The sequence below is a fragment of the Macaca fascicularis genome, chromosome 15 (genome assembly GCF_037993035.2).
Source record: "Macaca fascicularis isolate 582-1 chromosome 15, T2T-MFA8v1.1".
Lineage (NCBI taxonomy): Eukaryota > Metazoa > Chordata > Mammalia > Primates > Cercopithecidae > Macaca > Macaca fascicularis.
In genome coordinates, this window is record NC_088389.1 from 116,176,729 (window position 1) to 116,192,208 (window position 15,480).

Genomic DNA, 15,480 nt, shown 5'->3' on the forward strand with positions numbered 1-15,480 from the left:
GCACTTATTCCTGAAAAGTTTCCAAGAGCAAGAAAAAGAACAGCTGAATGAATAAGCAATTACTATAAAATAAGATATTAAAATAATAAATAGCAGTAACTAAGGAAAAAAGCTTTGCCAACCTGTATTGGGTGGGGGAAAGCAGGCTTAAAAGCAACAAGTATATACCAAAGATCTGATCTGAAATTATAAAGCTGGCTAGTTTCATCTTCATCCCATAGTCAGAACCTCCTCATCCCCCTTATTTACTCTATCTGTATTACATGAAAAACAAAACAATAACAACAACAAATTTACATTTAAGAAGCAGCGTAAACTGAATAGCAGTACGCTAGTAATGTGTCATATCACACCGGAAGTATCCACCTCAAAAAACAACTCCAGATCGCTCTGCAGCCGCCACTCTCCTCAGAGTACCACATTAGCTGGTGCTTACGTCACAGAAGTACCAGGCTACTATAAGCTTCTAAATGTTTTGAATTAATACATTTTTCATATAGGATGGATCATTTATCATTCCCTACTTAAAGACACACACAATTACTATTTCCTCTTCTGTAAAATCTATACTCATTAGCAAAGAACTGAACACTTGCTCCTCTGATGTTTTCTTCAGTCTTAACTTTTCTAAGCTCCAGATAAGTCTTTCCACCTTACCTAGTCTAGAGTAGTCCCCTATTACCTGCAGAGGACAAGATCAAGACCCCTCTGTTCATGCCTGAAACTGTGGACGGTACCAACCCCATATATCTGGTTTTTTCCATCTGATAACTGAGACAGCTACTAAGTGACTAAGGGGTGCAGGGGGTGGGTAGAGTGTGTCTATAGTGTGGCTACGCTGGACAAAAACAATGACTCATGTCCCAGGTGGAATGGAGTGGGATGGCAGGAGACGTCACCACGTTACTGAGAACAACATGCGATTTACAATTTATGAATTGTTTATTTCGGGAATTTTCCATTTAATGTTTTTGGACTGCGTTTGACCACAGGTAAATGAAACCATGGAAAGTGAAACCAAGGATAAGGGGGCCTACTGTATTTTCCATTGCTAACTTTGTTTCCTTCACGTTCAGCTGCTATTTTTTTTTACCAAACCTCATCTACTATTATCTTTCAAGCCCTACTCTAAAACCTAATGACTTGGGAAAAACTCTCTCAGATAAACCCAGACTTCACTCAGTCACTCTTTTTCTCCAAATGTCTATGTAATTTTTAACTGTTATTTCTGTACTCTTTTATAACACCATCATGCCACTTCACAAACATAAACTGTGCTTTCTCCATTATACTACTGGCTCCCCTCAGGACATGAGCTCTCATTTCCCATTTCTCCTACTTTTGCAGAGATTCTAGCTCAACACTGCCCATAATAGGTTTGCAATAAACATCTAAACATAACGACTCATTAACAGGTCGTTGACAATTATGTCAATTATTCATTGACATAATTGGTCAATGAATAGCTACTACATGACAGATACTGAGATTACAAAAATAATTTTTAAAAAGCTCCCTCCCTTTGGATTGTTGGAGCCTAAGCAGGGTGAGGAAGGCATCCGAGAGAGCAGTGAGATAGAAGATTAGTTACACACAGGCAGGTTGATCAAATAAGTAAAAAATATTCAAGATAATGACAGCCAGGTTTCTCACTGTTAAGGAAGGGAATTAGACATTTAAAATTTTAAAACTAGACTTAACCCTTAGGTGTAGAATCAGAATTGAACATATCACTGTGAACTCAGAATTTTCAGGTTATGTCTGTCTTTATTTGAGCACGCATGTATATGCATGTGTGCACATACATATAAATTCATGTATGTAAATACTTAAATATATTCTATAGCTCTGTCCACTGAGAGGACTTCAGAGCAGTAACATCACAAAAGCAATAAATAACAACTAGCACCGAGGCTTACATATAAATACTGTTTTCCACCAAAAGGAATCAGGGAGCATTGAAGAAATGACTGATTCCAACACTGAGATAAATAACATGCAATGACGGCCTGGGAAATCCTGTTCTGCCAAAAAGCAAGGAAATCCTCAAAGACTGATGGGGACATATAAAAAACATACAGAAGTTTGAAGGGGCCAAATCAGGAAAATTTTGAGCATCAAAATAAACAATGACAGCAATAGATTAAAACTCACTGAATTAAAATTATAAATCATAAACTCAATACATACAAATATAAGATGAATAAATTAAAAGTAGGATGATAAAATGGAATACTGACAGTTTCAAAGTACGTGCCCATAAAAATATTTATTAATTATAAAAGAGGAAAAAACTAACTTCATAATGGAGAAGTTTGGCAGATACCATCTTAATTAAATGATCAAAGGGAACATCTTGAGTAATGGAATAAATTAAAACTGCGTTCTATGATAAGATGCAATGAGAAGCGCACAGTATCCGTGATAGTCTCGCCAAAGATGCATAATCTGAATATAATCATGCAACACAGACAAATGCAGATTGAGAACCTTTAATCCTCAAAAGTGTCAGGATACAGAAGTCAAGGAAAAGTCAGAAGTATGTAAAAAATTCATCTGAGATAGACAAAGAGGAATGGTAGCATGGAGGAAAAAGTGACTAGTTTCCTACATCAATAAACAGGAGAAAGAGCTACAGTAAAATCTCAAAAGAAAACTGAATTTGTAATTGGCCATTATTAGTTGTTGTTGTCGTTATTTTATTTTATTTTATTTTTTGAGGCACGGTTTCACTCTGTCACCCAGACTGGAGTGCAGTGGCAGGATCTCAGCTCACTACAACCTCTGCCTCCTGGGTTCAAGCGATTCTCCTGCCTCAGCCTCCTGAGTAGCTAGGACTACAGGCACACACCACCATGCTTGGCTAATTTTCGTATTTTTAGTAGAGATGGGGTTTTGCCATGTTGGCCAAGCTGGTCTGGAACTCCTGACCTGACCTCAAGTGACCCGCCCACCTTGGCCTTGCAAAGTGCTGGGATTACAGGTGTGAGCCACCGTGCCTGGCTTGGTTTGTATTTTTTTATATATGCAATGATAAGGATGAGGAGCTCTTAACCGTTTTTATGCCACAGTTCCCTTAAAGAGTATGGTGAGGCCTCGCCCATGGAGCCTTACTCACTGCTAGCACATCAGTCTGAGATCAAATTCTGAGGCAGCAGCGAGGCTAGGGGAGGGGTGCCCACCATTGCTGAGGCTTCAGTAGGTAAACAAAGCAGCTGGGAAGCTCAAACTGGGTGGAGCCCACCACAGCTCAAGGAGGCCTGCCTGCCTCTGTAGACTTCACTTCTGGGGGCAGGGCATAGCTGAACAAAAGGCAGCAGAAACTTCTGCAGACTTAAGTGTCCCTGTCTGACAGCTTTGAAGAGAGTAGTGGTTCTCCCAGCACCGAGTTTGAGATCTGAGAACCGACAGGCCATCCACACCAAAAACCCATCGGTACGTCACCATCATCAAAGACCAAAGGTAAATAAAACCACAAAGATGGGGAGAAACCAGAGCAGAAAAGCTGAAAATTCTAAAAATCAGAGCGCTTCTTCTCCTCCAAAGGAACGCAGCTCCTCACTAGCAATGGAACAAAGCTGGACGGAGAATGACTTTGATGAGTTGAGAGAAGAAGCCTTCAGACAATCGGTAATAACAAACTTCTCCAAGCTGAAGGAGGATGTTCGAACCCATTGCAAAGAAGCTAAAAACCTTGAAAAATGATTAGACGAATGGCTAACTAGAATAACCACTTTAGAGAAGTCTTTAAATGACGTGATGGAGCTGAAAACCATGGCACGAGAACTACGTGATGTATGCAGAAGCTTCAGTAGCCGATTTGATCAAGTGGAAGAAACGGTATCAGTGACCAAAGGTCAAATGAATGAAACGAAGCAAGAAGAGAAGCTTAGAGAAAAAAGAGTAAAAAGAAATGAACAAAGTCTCCAAGAAATATGGGACTATGTGAAAAGACCAAATCTACATCTCATTGGTATACCTGACAATATACACCTGACAGGGAGAATGGAACCAAGTTGGAAAACACTCTTCAGGATATTTTCCAGGAGAACTTCCCCAACCTAGCAAGGCAGGCCAACATTCAAACTCAGGAAATACAGAGAACACCACAAAGATACTCCTTGAGAAGAGCAACTCCAACACACATAACTAACTGTCAGATTCACTAAAGTTGAAATGAAGGAAAAAGTGTTAATGGCAGCCAGAGAGAAAGGTTGGGTTACCCACAAAGGGAAGCCCATCAGACTAACAGTGGATCTCTTGGCAGAAACTTTACAAGCCAGAAGAGACTGGGGACAAATATTCAACATTCTTAAAAGAATTTTCAACCCAGAATTTCATATCCAGCCAAATTAAGCTTCATAAGTGAAGGAGAAATAAAATCCTTTATAGACAAACAAATGCTGAGAGATTTTGTCACCACCAGGCCTGCCTTACAAGAGCTCCTGAAGAAAGCACTGAACATGAAAAGGAACTACTGGGTGCCAGCCACTGCAAAAACATCCCAAATTGTAAAGACCACCGATGCTAGGAAGAAACTGCATCAACTAACGAGCAAAATAACCAGCTAACATCATAAAGACAGATCAAATTCACACATAACAGTATTAACCTTAAATGTAAATGGGCTAAATGCTCCAATTAAAACACACAGACTGGCAAATTGGATAAAGAGTCAAGACCCATCCGTGTGCTGTATTCAGGAGACCCATCTCATGTGCAGAGACACACAAAGGCTCAAAATAAAGGGATGGAGGAAGATCTACCAAGCAAATGGAAAGCAAAAAAAAAAAAAAAAAAAAAAAAAAAAAGGCAGGGGTTGCAATCCTAGTCCCTGATAAAACAGACTTTAAACCAACAAAGATCAGAAGAGACAAAAAAGGCCATTACATAATGGTAAAGGGGTCAATTCAACAAGAAGAACTATCTTAAATATGTATGCACTCAATACAGAAGCACCCAGATTCATAAGGCAAGTCCTTAGAGACCTACAAAGAGACTTAGACTCCCACACAATAATAATGGTAGACTTCAACACCCCATTGTCAACATTAGACAGATCAACGAGACAGAAAGTTAGCAAGGATATCCAGGAATTGAACTCAGCTCTGCACCAAGCAGACCTAATAGACATCTACAGAACTCTCCACCCCAAATCAACAGAATATACATTCTTCTCAGCACCACATCACACTTACTCCAAAATTGACCACATAGTTGGAAGTAAAGCACTCCTCAGCAAATGTACAAGAACAGAAATTAAAACAAACTATCTCTCAGACCACAGTGCAATCAAACTAGAACTCAAGACTAAGAAACTCACTCAAAACTTCTCAACTACGTGGAAACTGAACAAACTGCTCCTGAATGACTACTGGGTACATAACGAAATGAAGGCAGAAATAAAGATGTTCTTTGAAACCAATGAGAACAAAGACACAACATACCAGAATCTCTGGGACACATTTAAAGCAGTGTGTAGAGGGAAATTTATAGCACTAAATGCCCACAAGAGAAAGCAGGAAAGATCTAAAATTGACACCCTAACAACACAATTAAAAGAACTAGAGAAGCAAGAGCAAACACATTCAAAAGCCAGCAGAAAGCAAAAAAATAACTAAGATTAGAGCAGAACTGAAGGAGAGAGAGACACAAAAAACCCTTCAAAAAAAATGATGAATCCAGGACCTGATTTTTTGAAAAGATCAACAAAATTGATAGACTGCTAGCAAGACTAATAAAGAAGAAAAGAGAGAAGAATCAAATAGATGCAATAAAAAAATGATAAAGGGGATATCACCACCGATCCCACAGAAACACAAACTACCATCAGAGAATACTATAAACACCTCTACGTAAATAAACTAGAAAATCTAGAAGAAATGGATAAATTATTGGACATATATATCCTCCCAAGATTAAACCAGGAAGAAGGTGAATCCCTGAATAGACCAATAACAGGCTCTGAAATTGAGGCAATGATTAATAGCCTACCAACCAAAAAAAAGTCCAGGACCAGCAGATTCACAGCCTAATTCTACCAGAGGTACAAACAGGAGCTGGTACCATTCCTTCTGAAACTATTCCAATCAATAGAAAAAGAGGGAATCCTCCCTAACTCATTTTATGAGGCCAGCATCATCCTGATACCAAAGCCTGGCAGAGACACAACAAAAAAAATATACCTGAAGAACATCGATGCAAAAATCCTCAATAAAATACTGGCAAACCGAATCCAGCAGCACATCAAAAAGCTTTTCCACCACGATCAAGATGGCTTCATCCCCAGGATGCAAGGCTGGTTCAACATAGGCAAATCAATAAACATAATCCATCATGTAAACAGAACCAAAGACAAAAACCACATGATTATCCCAAAAGATGCAGAAAAGGCCTTTCACAAAATTCAACAGCCTTCATGCTAAAAACTCTCAATAAATTCGGTATTGGTGGGACATATCTCAAAATCATAAGAGCTACTTATGACAAACTCACAGCTAATATCATACTGAATGGGCAAAAACTGGAAGCATCCCCTTTGAAAACTGGCACAAGACAGGGATGCCCTCTCTCATCACTCCTATTCAACATAGTGTTGGAAGTTCTGGCCAGGGCAATCAGGCAAGAGAAAGAAATATAGGATATTCAATTACAGAAAAAGGAAGTCAAATTGTCCCTGTTTGCAGATGACATGATTGTATATTTAGAAAACCCCATTGTCTCAGCCCCAAATCTCCTTAAGCTGATAAGCTACTTTAGCAAAGTCTCAGGATACAAAATTAACATGCAAAAATCACAAACATTCCTATTCACCAATTACAGACAAACAGAGAGCCAAATCATGAGTGAACTTCCATTCACAATTGCTTCAAAGAGAATAAAATACTTAGGAATACAACTTACAAGGGATGTGAAGGACCTCTTCAAAGAGAACTACAAACCACTGCTCAATGAAATAAAAGAGGATACAAACAAATGGAAGAACATTCCATGCTCACGGATAGGAAGAATCAATACTGTGAAAATGGCCATACTGCCCAAGGTAATTTATAGATTCAATGCCATCCCCATCAAGCTACCAATGACTTTCTTCACAGAATTGGAAAAAAACTAAAGTTCTTATGGAACCAAAAAAGAGCCCGCACTGCCAAGACAATCCTAAGCCAAAAGAACAAAGCTGGAGGCATCACACTACCTGACTTGAAACTATACTGCAAGGCTACAGTAACCAAAACAGCATGGTACTGGTACCAAAACAGAGATATAGACCAATGGAACAGAATAGAGCCCTCGGAAATAACACCACACATCTACAACCATCTGATCTTTCACAAACCTGACAAAAACATGAAATGAGGAAAGGATTCCCTATTTAATAAATGGTGTTGGGAAAACTGGCTAGCCATATGCAGAAAGCTGAAACTGGATCCCTTCCTTACACCTTGTACAAAAATTAATTCAAGATGGATTAAAGACTTAAATGTTAGACCTAAAACCATAAAAACCCTAGAAGAAAACCTAGGCAATACCATTCAGGACATAGGCATGGGCAAGGACTTCATGACTAAAACACCAAAAGCAATGGCAACAAAAGCCAAAATTGACAAATGAGATCTAATTAAACTAAAGAGCTTCTGCACAGCAAAAGAAACTACCATCAGAGTGAACAGGCAACCTACAGAATGGGAGAAAATTTTTACAATCTATCCATCTGACAAAGGGCTAATATCTAGAATCTACAAAGAACATAAACAAATTTACAAGAAAAAAATCAAACAACCCCATCAAAAAGTGGGCAAAGGATATGAACAGACACTTCTCAAAAGAAGACATTTATGCAGCCAACAGACACATGAAAAAATGCTCATCATCACTGGCCATCAGAGAAATACAAATCAAAACCACAATGAGATACCATCTCACACCAGTTAGAATGGCGATCATTAAAAAGTCAGGAAACAACAGGTGCTGGAGAGGATGTGGAGAAATGGGAATGCTTTTACACTGTTGGTGGGACTGTAAACTAGTTCAACCATTGTGGAAGACAGTGTGGCAATTCCTCAAGGATCTAGAACTAGAAATACCATTTGACCCAGCCATCCCATTACTGGGCATATACCCAAAGGACTATAAATCATGCTGCTATAAAGACACATGCACACGTATGGTTATTGCAGCACTGTTCACAATAGCAAAGACTTGGAACCAACCCAAATGTCCATCAGTGATAGACTGGATAAAGAAAATGTAGCACATAGACACCATGGAATACTATGCAGCCATAAAAAAGGATGAGTTCATGTCCTTTGTAGGGACATGGATGAAGCTGGAAACCATCATTCTAAGCAAACTATCACAAGGAAAGAAAACCAAATACTGCATGTTCTCACTCATAGGTAGGAATTGAACTTAAGAACACTTGGACACAGGGTGGGGAATGTCACACACCGGGGCCTGTCGTGGGGTCAGGGGAGTGGGGAGGGATAGCATTAGTAGATATACCTAATGTAAATGAGGAATTAACAGGTGCAGCACACCAACATGATACATGTATACATATGTAACAAACCTGCACGTTGTGCACATGTACCATAGAACTTCAAGTATAATAATAAAAAGAAATTTAAAAAAAGAGTCTGATGAGGCCTATAAACTCCTTCTCATAATACTTTTAAATATATAAAACAAAATAAATATGATTACAAAGGAAATCAATTATATGGAAATACAATTATCAAAATGTTAAAACATTTGTGATATAGCAGTATATGTGATTTCTTTAAAATATGTGCTTTTCAAAATATATATACTCCCCTTAAAACAATAAGACCAGTGGAGGGTCTAATCATAACCATAGTTGTGAAGTATTAGTAAGTATAAATATATCTAAAGCACCAGTAACATGTCTGTTGAGTATGTTAAGAATACATGAATTAAAACTTGAAAGGAGGCTTAAGTATCAGTGAGAACTGACAATCATTATATTCATTTCTATTCTTGTTTAGGAGGTACTTTGAAGGGTAGAGAATGCAGGTGATTATTTGTCTAAATTATCACATTTATGAAGAATTGAGTTCCAAGTAATGTTTGTCACACCTAAAACTACTATACTGACGTAACAGTGCAGAGCAATAAATTAACAAATTTGATGACAAGTTAATACCTAACAACAAAAATCATGAAGGTTCTATAAAATGAGACTATTCTTACCCATATACACAAAACTATAAAATGCTAATCTCTGGCATTATGATTAAGAATTATGATATGAAATTATCTGAGCCTGTAACTTATCAAATCTGTATATACTAAATTTTAGGAGAAAAAGACTACCTATTTAGAAGTATATTTGGCAGATGCTGTTAAATTTTCAAAGGAATGCTAAATTAGCTGTTTCTACTATATATAACTAGAAGGATACTGGACAGCCATCTGATGTGTGTAGACATCAACAAAATCTTCTGAAATATTCCTGACTCTAAGCCCTCTTTCTCCTTCTTTTTTTTTTTTTTTTTTTGAGATAGAGTCTCCCTCTATTGCCCAGGCTAGAGTGCAGTGGTGAAATCTCAGCTCACTGCAACCTCCACCTCCCAGGTTCAAGTGATTCTCCTGACTCAGCCTCCCAAGTAGTGCTGAGATTACAGGCACGAGCCACTGCACTCAGCTGTCTAAGCCCTCTTAACTTAGATATTAGCTAAGTACAATATTTCTCACATTGTTCATTTTGGGGTTAAAAGTAAACCAGCACAACCACTAAAAATATTTGAAATATATTTTTATTAAAATCTCATCCAAATATCAACATTAAAAGAATCAGCAGTATAATAATTTGGAATGAATATTAGATGTATTAACTTAATTATATTAATTCTAAACATGTTCTCGCCTGTCAAAATTTCCATGCCTTTTCTATGCTAAGTTATTTTAATGACGTCTAATAACATACTACAATATAATAAAAGAATAAACAATTTTGTCCTACCTAGTTACTTTGCAGCTTGATTCAATTAAATCATTTTCAAAGTCAAGCAGGCTGGAAGGCAGATTATACTCCAGTGGAGAGGTCAGTCTTTTCAAACGTAAAAGACCAACACAAAATTTTGCTCCCATCTCTTCCAGTTCTCGGGTACCAATCTGTAAACCCTTGAAATAAAGAATATTATGCATATAATTACAAAGTTTGCTATCTTCTGGATACATCTCAATGAAATTATATAAAAGGAATTTATATTAATAAAATTAAAAGGCTGGTACTTTGTATGGAAGTAGGACTCAATACGTTTAACATCTTAACAATACAAGATTATTCTAAGTCACAAATGAAACTGTCCTAAAAGACAATTTCTAAAACGTCTATTCTCTTTCACTATGATGCAAACTATTTTCACCATCACACTAGGGGGAAAAATACAGTAACACTTTGTGATTAATGTTACTTGTAGAATTCATGTGAGAAACTATATTTTAACAAGAGCTTGTTAGTATTTCTTGTAATCCACTACTTTGTATGCTAATGTTGAAATATTCAGAAACACGTATAACCTTTCTAAAAGTTACAAATCAAAAGGTCAAATGAATGTTCTAATGAAGTCAGTTAGGTCTTATTTCCTAGAATATTTGGGAGTTGGCCAAACTATTTAAACCAAAGAGTTGAAAAGTTAAAAAATTACTGTAAAGTCATGTGCTTCCTGTAGAGTAAGTAACAGTTGTTACAGTTCATTTTCTTCAGTTACTGTGTGCCATAGGAACTCACTTAGTCTGGTCACTGAAAAGCTGTTTTAAAATACTTTCTCTCTAATTGATATCAGCTGTCATCTACAGCTACAACTTTTATAGGTGCAAGAATTTTGCCTTTTTTAGGGATTTGTTTATATCTGAAAAAAAATGATGAGTATATTAATTTGCAGGCCATTTTTACGGTTTTATGTGATAACATTTAACTTTTGGTAAACCTTATGTTACTTATTGGGAAACCATTTTTTAAAAAAGATAGGGAGGTTAAGATAAAATACTCTTTTTGCTTTAGTAGGCAAAATTTGAAATGAACATTCTGAATTGACATGGATCATAGGAATTTATTTTACCACTACTTCATTGGCTTAGATTTGATTCTTTTTTTTTTGACAGTTACCTTTATTTGCTTTTTACTGATCAATTTCTCTTATCATACAAAAGCATCTATAAAGTACTGTTCAAGTATACATATTGGAGCCTTGATTTTAATACTTAATTTTAATTGACCTTAATTTTAATTGACCATGTCAATTCAGAATGTTCATTTCAAATTTTGCCTACTAAAGCAAAAAGAGTATTTTATCTTAACCTCCCTATCTTTTTTAAAAAATGGTTTCCCAATAAGTAACATAAGGTTTACCAAAAGTTAAATGTTATCACATAAAACCATAAAAATGGCCTGCAAATTAATATACTCATCATTTTTTTTCAGATATAAACAAATCCCTAAAAAAGGCAAAATTCTTGCACCTATAAAAGTTGTAGCTGTAGATGACAGCTGATATCAATTAGAGAGAAAGTATTTTAAAACAGCTTTTCAGTGACCAGACTAAGTGAGTTCCTATGGCACACAGTAACTGAAGAAAATGAACTGTAACAACTGTTACTTACTCTACAGGAAGCACATGACTTTACAGTAATTTTTTAACTTTTCAACTCTTTGTTTAAATAGTTTGGCCAACTCCCAAATATTCTAGGAAATAAGACCTAACTGACTTCATTAGAACATTCATTTGACCTTTTGATTTGTAACTTTTAGAAAGGTTATACGTGTTTCTGAATTAGTTCATAGACAATAAAAATAAAGAATACTTACATCCTAAAACTCAGTAAGATAAAAATATTGTTGAGGGTGAAAAAGACTGTTACCTAAAATATTATGAGACTCACATACTTATCAGCTAACAAGTTTAAGAGATGTTAAGTGTGTGTGGAGAGGTTGGGAATGTATGGGAGCTCTGCGTACTTTCCACTCAATTTTGCTGTGAACCTAAAATTGCTCTAAAAAATAAAGTCTATTAACTTTTTTAAAAGTATATGTTATGATCAAAATCTTGCATTTTAGACATTAAAGGAAAGCCCTGGCTTAGTAAGACACTTCTCTCAGTGAGAGTTTTAAATCAATGTATACATTATTTACTAAACAATATCAAAGAAAAATGAGTATTTATTAGGTATCCATTTTGTTTGTAAAAGTTTATATATTTATACATTAAAAACAAAAATGACTTGAAAAAATGATTTCACATTTTACATTTCAAAATATATCTTAGCTTTCTAAAAATCTGTGTTTTTAAAATGACCAAATTTATCAAAATAGAAATCAAAAAACATTTTTAAATTCAATGAAAGTCTATCAGTAGAATCCAAATAGAGTGACAAAGCACTACTATTGTATACTATGGATGATTTCAGGGGTATCCAAGTCAGGTGTCCTGACAGCTTCTTTCTCCACTGCCCAGAAGCCTGTTTCAGAGACAGTGATGCTTTAAGTCACCTTCTGAGCCCAACTGCATAAGTCAACTCTTTAAGAATTAACAGTGTTTCCATAAATCATATAGCCCAAGGTTTTTCCCTAGAAATCACCTATATTCTTATAAAAAGTGATTCTCAAGTTTCTTCCCCATCCCACACACTTATTGAGTGAGACCCTTAACAACAGTTGTCCACTGAAGCAATGATCAGGTGCAGGGGCTGCAAGCTGGAGTGGTACTAAAGCTACATTTTCTCTCTCACCACCATCATGCCCTTGGTAAAACTACACTGACTAGAAGTCACTGTTTTTACAATATTCAGGGAGATCTCATATTACACTTTGGAAGATCACATTGTGATCAACCTAAAATTCAGGGAAGAGTCACTGAACAGAAAGAACTGGAATTTCAGTAAGTTCTACTTTACTACTACTCTTCTTATTTAAGTTCTACTTTACTACAACTATACTTATTTAAGTTCTACTTTACTTAAACATCCCTTGCAAAATCAATGTAATTTTCTTCCAGTTTGTTACAGACTGAAAAAGTCATTATTTAAGCTCTCCTAAAATATTTCACATCAACCATAATATGTTTACATTTTAAATGCTAACCAGTTAGATGTTTCTTTTCAAACACGAAGTTATAACCACCTTTATGTTGAGGTATATAAAAATCATTCTCAGATTCAGTACCCTCTTTCCCCATAACAAAAGAAATGAACAAAATGGAATGAGTGGAATAATTAGCATGACACCTGAAAATCTTTCTGTGCCAAGGCGAGACACAGAAATGCCCAGTTTTGCTCATTGCTTATCTAAAGTCCAACTCATTGCACATTAAGTCTTCAATTTCTAAAATTAATAAATCCAAAATCACCTAACATTTTACTAGTATTTAATTTCAAAAGTACAGTTTAAATTCTAATTATCTCCAGTAAAAGCCTATAGTACCACGAATGAGTAGTCTTAATGAAGAAAAACGTTTACTAATGGGATATGTATTTAAAAGTCACACATAAGGCCAGATGTGGTATCTCATGCCTGTAATCCTGGCACTTTGAGAGGCCAAGGTAGGAGGAGTGCTTGAGGCCAGGAGTTTGAGACCGGTTTGGGCAATATGGTGAGACCTGTCTCTATTTTTATTTTTCAAAATATAAACAAACAAACACATAAACAATAGCTACACATACAAAAACCTAAATATAACAAACCTGCTGCTTTTTAAATAAATATGATGTGTTTATTTTAAATGCATAAAAATATATTTACACCCAATCAATTAAAACAATAGAAAATTTTTAACGTACCACTTACACAGATTAATATAAATTACTAATGAGTAAATGTGTACTCTAATATGCTTGCTTAAAAATTATGAATATAAACAGACTCAACCAAGAATTTAAGGATCCAAGCAAGCTATTTAGTTCAGAGAAGTAAATGAACCAACAAAACAAAAAATTAAAACCTATTCTTAAGACTGTATATGATTCCATTATTACAAATTACATGTAACTCAATAAAACAAACATCATTTAATATATACTTAAAAATCACAAGACATATATGAAAGGAAAGTCTTCAAATATCTTTCGTGGTTAGAAAACCTAAGATGTTTTACCTTGTATTTTCCCTGATCACAGCCACATAAAGTACTCTCCATGGTATAACTTCTTTGTACTCCTATTTCCCTCCAAACTACAACACGTGCTGTGGATTCTTTAGATTTTTCTACTACGAAGCTACAGCTGCTCATGCAAAATGCTGGGGCAATATGGCTCAGTATCTTAGGCAATGTCTGTTAAAAACAAGAATGATGATGATAAAATAAACCAAGAGGTAGTTTTTAATTTTAAATGTTTTTATTTTTAAGAAGTTTTTGATGAAAACACAGTAATCAGAGCAAAGCCATGTGGATGTTCTATTATATATCCCTTGCCATTCAAACAGCAAAACAATCCTCTTAACTAATTTCAAATTTTCTACTTTTCTAAACAAATACAGTATCCAGTTAGAAAACAATGGAAGAATCACATTCACAGTATAACCAGTAAGCAAAATAAAATTATTTGAGAAAACCATGTCTAAAAATATGAAAAAAATGTTTAAAATGTGAAATTTAGTCATAAAAGACTAATTGAGATGTTTAACACTGTAAATGCCAATCATCCCTAACTTAATTAATAAAGCTAAGACAATCACAATCAAAACTACTGCCGAAGTTTTCTGCAACTGAAATTATTCTCAATTTCATCTGAAAGCATAAATATAGAAGTATACCCTGAGAAACTGTAGGGTCGGGGGGAAGGCTGTAACTAGAGAAATAATCCAACATATCAAACTAGCTTACAGACCTAAACTAAGTTAAATTGTGATACTGACACAGGAACAGATGCATCTCTAGAAAGAAAGAGAGTTCAGAATTAGAACCAAATGTATTAAACTTATTATTAGTAGAGAAAAGATGGATTATTCATTAAATACTGGCACTACTGGATAGCCATTAAGAAAAACAATCTAAAGTCACTCTTCATTAAATTAAGTTCTAGGTGGATTGAGAATATAAACTTAATAAATATTTTTAAATGAAACTAGAAATAGTAAACATGGAACTGTACTTTTAAAACTTCAGAATGGGTCAGGCGTGGTGGCTCACGCCTGTAATCTCAGCACTTTGGGAGTCCAAGGCAAGTGGATCATGAGGTCAGGAGTTCAAGACCAGCTTGGCCAACGTAGTGAAACTCTGTCTTTACTAAAAATACAAAAAATTAGCCAGGCGTGGCGGCAGGCACCTGTAATCTCAGTTACTTGGGCGGCTGAGGCAAGAGAATCGCTCAAACCCGGGAGGCAAAGGTTGCGGTGAGCTGAGATCACACCATTGCACTCTAGTCCGGGCAAAGTGCAAGACTCCATCTCAAAAACAAACAAAAAAATGCTTAGAATGAAAAAAATCTTTCTAAGCCTCAAAACTCCAAAAAACAATTTATGAA

The 15,480-nt window shown here is 35.8% G+C and overlaps 1 protein-coding gene across 1 annotated transcript in view; it reads right to left on the reverse strand.

The window, feature by feature from the left end:
- Positions 1 to 15,480, reverse strand: part of AGTPBP1 (ATP/GTP binding carboxypeptidase 1) — a 198,792-nt gene that overhangs the window by 22,619 nt on the left and 160,693 nt on the right. The window contains 2 exon segments of the mRNA XM_045373027.2: positions 9,983 to 10,143; positions 14,112 to 14,288. Of these exon segments, the coding sequence (XP_045228962.2) occupies positions 9,983 to 10,143; positions 14,112 to 14,288 (338 nt within the window).